The 12686-nt window shown below is 34.4% G+C and overlaps 1 protein-coding gene across 2 annotated transcripts; it reads left to right on the top strand.

Annotated features, from left to right (window-relative positions):
* The first annotated feature begins 674 nt into the window (after positions 1–674).
* On the top strand, positions 675–11790 carry LOC110103315. Of its 2 annotated transcripts, none has more exons than XR_002303928.2 (6): positions 675–1003; positions 1219–1285; positions 7802–7850; positions 10966–11020; positions 11181–11276; positions 11471–11790. XR_002303928.2 is itself a non-coding variant. In XM_020831969.2 (6 exons), the coding sequence occupies exons 1-5, from the start codon at positions 731–733 to the stop codon at positions 11245–11247; spliced, it is 501 nt and encodes a 166-aa protein (XP_020687628.1). In that variant the 5' UTR covers positions 676–730; the 3' UTR covers positions 11248–11276; positions 11471–11734. The 2 variants fall into 2 exon arrangements, 1 of the variants encoding a protein (XP_020687628.1); XM_020831969.2 differs by having other exon boundaries at positions 676–1003; positions 10976–11020; positions 11471–11734.
* The last annotated feature ends 896 nt before the right edge of the window (positions 11791–12686 follow it).

Genomic DNA, 12686 nt, shown 5'->3' with positions numbered 1-12686 from the left:
CATCAATAAAATTTAAATATTCTTGAATGCAAAATAAATAATATCCGTGTTGGCTTTCAATAACGAAGCATTAAAGTCAAAAAAAAATTTGTACTGGAAAGTTTGGGACGACTCTTTTACTGCTTCTTAAAATAACTTTTTAGTGTAAAAATTAATAATATTTGTACTAAAAAATTGCTTTAAGAAGCAATAAGAAAGCTGTCCCAAATAAGACCTTAGAGTAGAACTAAAATTTTCAATGAGACTAGTCTAATACCAAAAGTAATTTAATTTGACTCTAAGTGAGCCTAAATCAACATCAAAATGACTCATCACGCTTGATTTTCTATTTCCTAATAAAGATGTGCATAAGTTTAAGCATTAAATATAAAAAATTAAAAATATAATTTTATTAAGTGATATATACAATGGTTTAAAAACCGGACCGGACCGGCCGGTCCGACCGGTTCAACCGTGAACCGGTCTGAAAGCCGGTTCGGTTCAACCTGAGAACCGGCTTAGCATCGAACCGGCCGGTTTTGGCATGAACCGCCGGTTCAACCGGGGAACCGGCGAACCGGTCCGGGTTTCCCTAATAAAAATATGAGCATATTAATAATCATCATATTATATATTATTAAAGTTCTCAGTATTCTAATGTAGTAAGTATACTGTACACAATATAATTTTGCAAGTAGATAAATCATCCTGTAAACGGAAAAGAAAGACATCAGGCTCATTTCGAAAAAAAATGGCAGAGATCCGAATGAAAGCGGAAGAAGGAGCTGTCACTCCAGCGAATCCGGAGGAGCGAGCTCTCAACCCTTTCGCGGAACCCGGTTGGCGGGAGCTCGTAGAAACCCCTCGAGATAATTCTGAGTCAGGCGGAAATCTGCCAGAGAAGAAGAAAGTAGAGGATCGTCGCGAGATCTTTAGGGCACTGGAGGTTGTTGAGAGGAACTCTTCTGCTATTGCCGAGAGCTACGCTTCCCTCTTCTCCACGCTCCGCCTGGCTCTTTCAGAGGTATGCGCTGATGAAAATACCAATTTGCTGATGATGGTTATTCCTGATAGACATGTTTATACCCACATAACTAAATGACAGAACCAGGAGATGATCCGTATTCCCCCTTCACCTTTTTTGATGTTTTTGAGCTCTTGTTTTGCTGTAAAATACGTTGTACTACCGTATGTTTCTTTCTAATTAACACATCCGACTGTATCATTTATGACATGCAGGTTACTGGCAATTCAGTTGAAAACATGCAGTGTTTCAGTGATGTTGTTGGTTCATTACAAGTATCCTGTGAGATAAATTTCTTTTGATACCTTTCTGTTATTCTGTGAATTTCTTCCAAGAATCAATGTGCTCAATGCAGCATTTGTTCTTCACCATTACCACCTTTTATTTTTCCAATTCTAGATCAAAAGAACTTTGACAGGTACCCAAACACACATCAAAAGATGATTTTAGTGTTGACCCATGGATGACCTAGTTGAAAACAAATTACTAGTATAGAAGGTCATTGTTTAAAAAAAAAAACATTTGATACATATGACTTTAGGCGCGCTTCGAATTGAGGTGCACCAAAATGCTTCAAGGAGGCTTAATCTTTGCTGTCACTAACGAGGCTTAAGTCTCATTTTTTGCACAAGGCATTTTAAGAGACGCTCGATAAGGTTATGCTCAAAAATAAATTAATTATATTATATAATATTACAATATTAATATATATTATAGTATAATATAGCTTTGTCTATCAATTCACAACTTTTTAAACTTTTCTGGCTTTCTAGTTATCTTTCTTGAAGCTATCACAAGTCAGTTCATATGCTAAAAACATTAATCAAATCTAAAATTTTTTCTTAAAATCTTTTATGAGTAGCATGTTGATTGCTTACACTTTGCTTAATCAATTTTAACAAGCAAATTTTACTCATAAAATTATAGGTTGACAAGTCATTGCATAAACAGAAACTCTTAACAAATCATTTGCAAGCTCCCTTATTGCATCAAGGCTCTTACCACGATGCTCGCTGACTTGTCACGACAAACTGAGTATATACTGGAAGAATCAGGGACCATGGCACCAACATCAACATGCATAATGCATACTTTACTCAGAAAATCAATTTGAACAATGCAACATAACACATGAAGACTGAAAACGCTTTGGAACCATCATGAACCAATTAGATTTTATATGACAATAATAAGCAAGGGCTTCGTTTAATAATCCGGCACCTTTTGTAAAAGGTAGTTTCAAAAATGAAGTTTGAGGGAATAGATGTGTGAAACGGAGAAGCAAATATAAAAAAACTTCTTAAAAAATAGAAAAATAAAGTTCCCATAAAAACATATAAGCAGAAGCGTCGCATACAAACAGTAACAAAAAATAAATTATGCCATTTCGAAACAGAAAAGGTAAAAATAAGTCGAATCAAACAAGCCCAAGATCAATAGGGAAAGGACCTAACAAAATGCCAAATTCTTCACAACATCTAAGCTGTATATAATATTGTTTATTTCTCATTGAACATTTACCTACTATAAAGTGAAAATACTATATATTTTGACAAACGTTTGATGATTTTGAAGCGGTGTTGCCATCATTCATGATACGATTACTGCCTTTTTTAGTTTCATTGTTAAAGCTGTTGGTTATGCCATTTTTTTTGTTGTGCGGTGGCTTCTAGGATGGCAGCGAGGTTATGACAGATCAAAAGTAATTGATATGCGCGTGATTTTTGGTAGAATGCTGGGAAGGGATGTTGGCATTTTGTATTAAGATTTTGTTTAAAATTTTTGTGGTCTAAGGGGGAAAAAATAGCAAAATAGCAAAGTGCAGCACAAACCTCTAAATCTTAGTTAGGGTTCTAGACTAGAGAGTTTTGAAAGGATTATTGGCATAGATGGATGGTCAATGCACACTGTAGGGATGGTAAGGGAGTGTAACCAACATCATAATTTGGTGAATGAGAGGGAGAGCAGGCTAAGTAATGCATAAAAAATGTATTGCACTTCAGATTTCATTCATGAATTCATTTTAATGATCATAATATGAGCTTTATGGGTCTATTTGTAAGAAATTAACTTAAGCTTTGTTTATCTATGTCATGTCAAACTAGGTATTGAAAAAAGAAAAAAGAAAAAAAAGTATAAATTAACTTTAGTATTCTAAACATGTAAATGAAATAAAAAAGGTACAGATAAGAATTTTATTGATGTCACGGGGATATTATTTTACCATATTCTGTTTTTTAATTGTAGGGGAGTACTCTAAAAACATGTCTTTATTGGTGTGGTAGAAATAAAATTTTCCTACCAAGGCGCTTTGTGCACCAGCCACCAAGCAACACTTAGTCTGACTTGGTGGGATCTATTTTTGGTTCCAGTGTTCCGTACAATGTCCATATTTGTCTTTCTGGGATTGGTGAGAAAGCCTAATATGGTTTTAATTATCCCATTCATGGGGGTGATGTTGATTCCTTGGCAAAATTTACTTGAAAATTTTAAAGAAAAAGGAATCTTGAGGATAATGGCAAAGCATAAGCATGAACATTAGTTCTTGATGAAAAATAAGCATAAAAACCCATATTAATAGCAAAAATGAAAAAAGAATGCACAAAATTTGATGAACATGTCACATATGGGAATGCAAACACAAGCAAATTGGCAAATGAAAGCGAGCAAATTGGTGCTTCAAGAAGCTTGTATCACACTTGCATGCATTTCAATTAAATACTATGAAACATTGAGTTGGAAACAACTCAAAAGTTTCATGCCCAACTTTATACAAAGTAAATTGCACCATAAAGCGCACAATACAGGCTTTTTGATGAAGCACAAATCACCTCGAAAAACATGTAAACTTATTTCTTCCAAAGCAAGATCCTGATTGAAAATTGCATTAGCAATTCATCTTAGATTTAGTGTTGAAAAGCAATTTCACACTTGCATGCTTCATGCTTACCATTTTTTACTTTGGCAAAAATATTACCAATGATTTCTTTATTTCAAAGTCTAAAGACTTGATCAAGTATTTAATGTTTCTACTCGGGAACATTAAGGCCATATCTGATATGAAAGCTGCCCAATTTAGTTCCACAAAATAAAAGATTGTGTGATGATTTATCTACATATTTTAAAATCGAAAAAAGAACTACTCTAGTGAAAGTTAGTATGCATAGAGAATAAAAAAGGGCAGAGATCAGAGACAACGCTACTCAAAGGAGACACTTCAGTATAATCAAAAGAATTTGGCATTCATTAGAATAAAGAACTATGTAGTCTTTCCCAAGTCGTCCAATCACTCTCAAGTAAAATCAGTACTATCATACCCAACATCTGTCAAATCATGATCTATATACTGTTAGCAAACCCTCTGTCCTAGACATATTAGGCACAGCACCATCAAAATTTTCAGCACAATTGAGGTCAACATTAAAATGACCAGCAACAATTTAAAGCCACTAATGTAAAAGCAATGTCTCTCTAACCTTTCCGAAGGTCAAATCTCACTTCCAGTACAGTTAGCATAAAAAGAATAGCAAAGACATAATTCAACACTACAAAATCTTAATATGAAAAGATGGAGTTTGAACAATCCATCTCTTCTCTCAAAAACATTCAGAAATAAATAGAAAACATTGACATTATAGTATGACCAAGAGAAAATTTTAAGGTTATTAATAGAAAAGTAGGCTCCAAATTAACCCTTAATTACAATTCAATGCATAAGAATCAGTTTCTCTTAAACTTCTCCTATCTGTAACCTAAATGGAACATATGTTCCAGATTAACAAATTAATCATGGAAGTGACGAAGATTTAGCTTGGGTATGCCTCATGATGATTCTGTTTTGTGAAGCCAAAACTAGGTTTAATTTTTCTTAAAAGACATCTATCCGAACCCATCATCCTTAGAAAAAGGACATTTCAAAAGGTTTTACTACGAGTCATGGTGAAAGAGACGATTCAATAATAATATGATGACCTTCATTATCGACATGAGATTCATAATTGATAGTAAAATTTTATTTTTCTAGATAGGAAATTTTATTATAAGCTATCCATTACAGTAAAACACGAATTAATTGCAATAAATTGCTGAATGAAAATGGTAAAAACAAAATACACCATCAAGGCCACAACAAAGAATGGGGCATTTGTCATAAGAGAAGTACTCCAATGACCATCATTAAATATGTTTAACATGAAGTTTGACATATTTTGGAGAGTGACGATATTTTGTTTTTGTTATTTCTTCCCTTCTTGGAAAATAGAATTTGAAATGTATTGTCCACTAGCTCTTCTAGGCTAGAAATGCTAACTCATCATATAGAGAGTCACATTGCTATTATACATAACATTTAGATTATCATTAGGAGCAAAAACTTCTTGTGGATCTAAAGTATAATTTATATCATTATCAGCAATAGGCTTCGTATTCACGTTGTTTTTCTTTGAAATTATAAAAGCTTTCATCTTATCCATGCCAATTTGACCATTCTCTAAATTAGGCTCTACGAACCCTTTTAATAAGAAAATTATTATTGTGTTCAATAGGCTCCTCTGATGGTGTCCTTGAAGGTTTGGGCACACAATCCTTTTTTAGAAAGGCTATGATCTGCCATGTATATCCTAATATTAGTTATATTGGGTTCAAATCAAGTCGGCCTGATTCATTGAATCGTGATCAAGACTATTCGATCAAATAGCAACCTAAGGACCAAGTAGGCACAATCATCAAGTATTCAAGATACTTCCAATATTCAAAAATCACATTGAACTTGGGAAGAAACTTCATGTGGATTCAACCTCTATTAGGTAGTTATATGTACGATTTTTTTTGCTACAAGCCTCATTATTTTATAACAAGTACTTTTTAAGCATTGATATTTAATTTTATGTATATTGCATATATATAGCTATTTCTGTAGAGTCGAGCCTTGACCAAATCTATAAATAAAGGGTGAGCATGATATATTCATTCACTGGCTCAAGTTTGTACTTTCTTACCATCTAGTAAAATCTCAGATTTTCTCATTCTAAATTTTCTTTCTCTCTCTTAACTTTCTTTGTTTTCTTAGCCAATCTTAATAGGTAAGATTTTGGTGCTACCCACGTATAGGTTTGTTTCCAGCATATAATATGACCACAACCATAAATATATCTCTATCTAAGAGAGCAAATTTAGATTGATCTAGAGATGTAAGCATTAATTGTGGATGAAGATGAGAAACGAGTGTCAACTTCACGAGCATACATTCTACTATGGCTGAAATAGGATGGACATTTTTCAAAGACTGTCATCAGTAATTGTGCTGTTCTTTCCCGATCCAAATTCAAATTCATGATAGTTATAGTTTCTAACTCCAACATCCTAGTGGTGGAAGTAGGGGTGTCAAAATAGGTTTTCGGGTCGAATTCGAGTCAACTCCGAAATTGACACACTATTAATATGTGTGACCCAAACCTGACTGGTTTGTCCAAACGGGTTTAAAAACTACACCCAAATCTGACCCGACACCAACCTGACCTGCTGACCCAATTGAGTGCCACGGGCGACAGGGTGAGTGCGCGAGTAGGCAACAAGTGAGGGCGAGCCATTGGACGAGTTAAACGGGTTGCATTCGGGTTTGCGAGTTAACTCTAACCCAACTCGATATTTCAATTGGGTTGAAACTTTAAACCCTAACTCGAGGTATTTGTTAAATGGGTTGATCCAAATTTGGAATTTTTGGGTCGGCTCCATGTCAAATTTTTGGGTCGTGTCATATATTGACACATCTTGGTGCAAGGCCTTGAAAAAACAACAATAGCATTATCGACTCTTAAAGGCTTACCAAAACTCGAGTGAGGAGAATAAACTGGAATAATTTATTATTTGAATTCTAAGGTTTGGGAAGGCAAGCCAATGGCAACAACAAGAGGTTCTTTGGCATCAAAGCAGGAGTCCATTTTATAATTTTTACGGCGTTACATTTAACATAGTAAATCTTATGAAAAAAAGATAAGTGAATAGCTATTTTCTTTTTCAAGTCTAACAAGAATGTATTTTGCATCAACTCACATTCTTCTTTAACATGATTTATTTGAAACCAGTTTTTTTTATCGCTGCCTTAGTGTTCAGGTGTTAAAAAATTATTTGGTCGCCTCAAATTAAAGTTGAAGACCATAGTTTGATCATACAGCACATTTCTCTAATGTTAAGGCTGCATAAATCAACCTCTCTCAGATCATGCATTTGTTGAGTTAAGGTTGCATGCATCAACTTCTCTCAGATCATCCATTGGGGGAGCCTTTTGCACTAGATGAACCCTTATACTATAGTTTCTGATGAGGGCATCAGATTTCGCCATGTGTACCATCGCCGGGGACGACGATCGACGGCCCTGATTCAGAGTCTTTACCTATGATGCTTAGTTCTTTTCTTTTATTATTAGTTATTTCATGTTTCCGTTTGTAGTGTTACATCAGTTTCCTTGTGCCTCTTTTGGTGCATGCATGGCTTATGATCATGGAGCTCTGAAATATGGTGGTTGATTAGCTGCCTCATCTATTTTTTTTTTGGTTATTTGATATACCTTTTTTATGTTTCACTTGATATCTGCGTCTGTCTATCCTATATTACCATTTTGTTCGTTTTAGGAACCAAGCACCTTTGCATATGCTTGATAAGTGAATTTTTTTCTGCAGTAAAATTGTTTTGGGAATTTACTACATTTTTACATTAAACATAGTTTCTGTATGCTCTGCTGTACTATGTGAAAGCTTTCAAGAAATCTTTCATATAACATGTTTCTGCTTGGTTGTGCAGCACTGGATGCAGCAAGCAAAGGAAATCGATATATCAATTCATGCTTAAGGTTCTTCTCTAAATTCATCAATTTTGTTAGACTGCTTATTTTATAGCGCTAGCGGTATTGCACATATTTTAAGCATATTGGTTACATCATCTCTTACAAATTTGTATTCCACGCAAGAGGCTGCCTACATCAGACTATTTCCTTAAAATAATGATTCATTTAAACCTTGTAATGCTGCATTCAACTGTGATTTTATGCTGTATTGTTTTGTTGGTTAACTTTTATTCTTGTTTTCTACAATTGTAGAGTTGAAGATAATCCTTATCTTATTTTTAAACATCATTATGCCTTTGTGATTTAAGTAAGCTTGGTCACGAAACCAGAACTTATAAAACATGAGAACTGCAAAATATGAGGTCGAACCTCCTCGCTGCTCCTGAGTATTGATAGCAAATTAGGATTTCCAATTGTAGCAATGTCAATAACAGCCTTTCTATGCGATCAAATGAAGTATGAGATCAAAATAAGTGTAAAAGAAGATGGATAGAAAAAAAACCGAATTATAGTAATTAGGAGAGAGGAAAGATGCAAATTGGTTGGGCATGATTGTATCACTCACTTAAAAGTTAGAACTTCACACTTGAAAAATATGTAGGGCTTCACATTTGGGATAAAGAGATGTCCTTCATGAATAATTGGGTTTTCAATTATCTAACATGAAGAAAGAAGAAGATAACAACTCTTATAGGGTTAGGACCTACAAGAATCACTAAGATGCTACCTGAACCTAGGTAGAAGGCTGACAGGGTTGGCTTACTCAAAACCAATTCAGACAGAACTGTCATAGATATGATGCTAATATTGTGCATCTAGGAGTCAATGTACCATACATAATCAAATGTAGAGTGAGTTCTTGCTGAGAAAATGACATGACATAATGTGTCACGATCTGACCCGGTGAGCGTGGACATACAACCAGATATTACTTATGTTGAAGAACCAGATCGTATCTTGGAGCAGGGACACCTTTTGTTAAGGTTCAATGGAAGCATGAGTCGGAGAAGAATGCTACTTGGGAGAAGGAATCAGAAATGAGAAAATGATACCCTCATATCTTTGAGTAAGGTATGTTTTGTTTCCTCTTGTTTTAAATTTCGAGGATGCAATTTTTATTAGGAGAGGAGAATTGTAAAACCCGAAAACTGTCGATCGTATGCATCGCACGCATTTCGATGCGCTGCGCCAAAATTATATGAATTTTTAAAGTCGTCGAAATTCGACGCAATAAATTTTATAAAATTCTACGTGAAATTTTGATCGAAATGATATAAAGAACCTATATCAAATGTTGCACGAATTTAAAACTAAAATTCGTCGAATATGTTTAAGTAAATTTTAGCCATTTATACCCAAATTACCCTTCATGAGATATTAGGGAAGTATTTGGAAGAGGGGCACATGCGTAATTTACCTCCTAATTTTTCCTTAATTCCCCTCATCCGCCTAGGGACCGATTCCCTGTTCATTTCTTTCGACTGCACGCGTGAAGAGAGGGGGAGGACATCGGGTGGCTCGCAAAAGCCGGCGGCCGACGTTGGTTTCCAGCAATTTCTTTGGGAAAGATCAAGAGGAAGGCTTGGGAAAGTCTAAGGTATGATTTCTTGAAGGAAATGTTAAGTTTTCATATGATTTTCTTTAAAGGAAATTTCTAGGGTTTCTCCCAAAATTATTTTCCTCCAAAATCTCTTTACAAGAATGTTTACCCTTGCTATTAGGAACATTTTTATGAATTAAAATCCAAATTTCATGAGAAAAATTTTGAGTTTAGAATTGACCAACCATATGTTTAGCATTGTAGATATACTAATAGTTCCATAGAAAAGATTAGTTCTAAAAATATCATTAAAGTTAATCCAAACATTAGCAGCAATAGGGAAAGAAATGAAGATATAATTCCTATTATCCACATGATAACAATATTGGCACAGGGAGGGTGGTGTGAAACCTTTAAATGTTAAGTTGTCATCAGTAGGGATATATCTCTGCATATTTATCCAAATGAAAACTAAAATGGAAGAGGGGATACTTTTATGCCAAATCATTGAAAACACAGGAGAAATAACATTCTTGAGTCTAAAATAATTCAATGAATCTTTAATACTAAATTGACCCATTTTACAAAGCTTAAATAGTAAATAGTCATCAGTATCAACTTTAAGGGGAGTATTCATAATATAAGAAATATTAGATTGAGGGATTAAAGTGGCTGATTTGTTGATGAGGGGAATTAAAGGAAAATTTGGAGGTAAATTACGCATGTGTCCCTCTTCCAAATACTTCCCTAATATCTCATGAAGGGTAATTTGGATATAAAGGGATAAAGTTTACTTAAACATCTTCGACGACTTTTAGTTTTAAATTCGTGCAACATTTGATATATGTTCTGTTCTATCATTTACATCCGACATCCGTTCTCGTCTCGTCTATACGAGCTCACCAGACCAGGTCATGACATAATGGTACGTTTTATTGGAATATATGGTACATTATGCTGGAAGCAACCATCCGTCAATTAAAATGCCAAACTCCTAGGTATTTCCCGGATCAATATCACTATTGGCATTCATCAAAAGTTAAAGCATTTTCATATAATTAGATCATTATTCATAATTTCTCACTATAACGCTCAAAAAGGAAAATAAATACCATGCTTTTGCTTCCTCTTACGTCTGCTGACATGAAGTTCTGCATTAAAAGAAGGAAAAACAAACTGGCCTTTTCTCTTTTTCACCTTTTGTTTCCCAGCATTTTTATTCGCTCAAGTTTTGTCATTCTTTCCTACAATGCACTAGGTTCAAAGGCATGATTTTATCCTCACATGATAACTTGTTTTATCTAAAGTTAACTAAGCTCAGAATAAGCCATGCTCATTTAATGTTTATGGAAGCTTTATTACATATTAATCTCATTATAATGGTTAATTTATAAGTTCTCCTCTACGGTGGGCTATATTGATCTGATTGAAGGAGTCACATTCCTAGAAGAATGACTCCAAATTAATTTTTTCAATAAAAATCCGTCATCTTGTTTTTGGAAGATTGATTTCACTGCAACAATGAATGCTGCTCCTCTGCTGTGGTTGTACCATAATGCTTTTGCGAATAACCTTCTCTAGTGCATTGCAGATTGAACGAAGAATTGAAGAGCATGGAAAGTCTTGCTTTGGAACTGTATCCATGTAATTGATTAACGGCTTTTAAAACCATTCTACAATCTTAGCATTTATCATAATGGTAGGCAAAGTCTACTGATTTTACAGGCCTATTAAACATGGAGGAGATTTATGATATTTTCTCGTTTAGTACTGAGGACACTTAACTCTTGTAAAAGAAAGATGTTGAGGAAGAACGTTGATACTCTTGAACTGGCTGTTAACCATCTACTTCGTCTTCCTTGATATGAGAAGTTGCAAGCTTGATCGTATAGGTACTCTTAGTGAGAGCTTACAGTAGATTTAATGCTTTTATTATTATAAATTTGTTAACTAAATGAGTTTTCTTAGTCTTCTATCTGAAATCTTAGTTTATTTTTCTCTAGGAATTTTCATTAGTCAAGGATTTCTATATTTTTCCTCTATTATTGAGTTTTTTTTTTCCATGATTGATATGCAACCTCTGCAGGCATATGAAACTTGTCAGCGTGCCTTGAGTGGATAAATGAGCACGATGTGTCTGCTGAATCAATCTGCTCAAGTTGGATAGAGACTTTCTTACATTCTTGATAGGATTCTCCTATGTTTTTACAAACTTTAGAAAGTTATTGATGTTTGATGTTTCATGTAACCAACCCAACATCTCCCACCCAGATGAAGGAATTATTTGTTGACTGTAGTTTTGTAATCATTTTTTTTAGAAAATCTTTATTAACTTGGCTGTTTTTATGAATCTTTTTAAACTAACTTTGTATTGAAGTCCTCGCGGAATCGACTAGAAATTTGTCATTTTCTTGGTAGAACTACAATTACTTTATCTTAAAGGATAAAAATCTATCCCAAATAATTTTATTGATAATAAGTAGGGCACTGTGTAAATTGCAACTCATAAACTGGATGCAGGGAGAAGCTTAAACCATGATATATAACTTTTTACTCAAACTTGAGATCTCTATTCTCGAACCAGGAAACATACCACCTAAAATCTCTACCTTGTAAACCTATAGTTCTTAAATGATTATTCGTTGGGCCAAATTTTCCTGACAAGTTGATGGTTTTTCTCAAACAAGCAGGTCCATTGGATATTGTTTTCATTAAAAAATTCTATGATTTCTAGGTTGTATTGGCTCAAAAGCTTCCAAATGATGCTTTCAGCTTTTTTATACTTAGCATTTTATGTAGGATTTTAGTCGGGTTCGCCTATATCATGCTTGTATCGTGGATCCATCTTCTCCAAATCTAAACTATCCTGTGATGGGGACATCAGCAGCGATTTCTACACATGTACCTCCAGGAGATGCCGAAGATCGACGGTCACGATCATGATCTATATTTCCATCCTTTTATGTAGTAATTTATTTTTATTTCATGTTTTTCCGTTTTTGCCCTTATGAGTATTTGATAGTTATTGTAGCCCAAGGGGCATTTTAGTACTTTACTTTCTTTGTCATTTTGAGTCCTATTTATATGGCCATTTTCTCATGTAATAGTTTAGTTTTGGATGAATGAAAATTTAACATTTCATGTTCTCTTTGTGAGTGCAAACCTCCACGATCTCTTAGTGAGTTCGTAGGAGAAGCTAGATCTCTTTGTGAGTTCTAGGTTCTTTCTTGCTTTATTATTCTCTTTCATGTCTCTTGATCTCATCGTCATTGTGGGGATTTGGATTGGAACCTCTTGAGGAG

Source organism: Dendrobium catenatum, unplaced genomic scaffold, assembly GCF_001605985.2.
Source record: "Dendrobium catenatum unplaced genomic scaffold, ASM160598v2 fragScaff_scaffold_266, whole genome shotgun sequence".
NCBI classification, from domain to species: Eukaryota; Viridiplantae; Streptophyta; class Magnoliopsida; order Asparagales; family Orchidaceae; genus Dendrobium; species Dendrobium catenatum.
The sequence above is the reverse complement of the archived record's forward strand: the minus strand, read 5'-3'. Positions and strand labels throughout refer to the sequence as shown.

What these genes read in the sequence shown, in the direction of transcription:
- LOC110103315 (XM_020831969.2), top strand. Translation starts at nt 731, where the DNA reads ATGGCAGAGATCCGAATGAAAGCGGAAGAAGGAGCTGTCACTCCAGCG. An exon ending in TGGTTCATTACAAGTATCCT is followed by an intron (nt 1,286 to 7,801) that starts GTGAGATAAATT and finishes TTGGTTGTGCAG; the next exon opens with CACTGGATGCAGCAAGCAAA. An exon ending in GAAAGTCTTGCTTTGGAACT is followed by an intron (nt 11,021 to 11,180) that starts GTATCCATGTAA and finishes CTCTTGTAAAAG; the next exon opens with AAAGATGTTGAGGAAGAACG.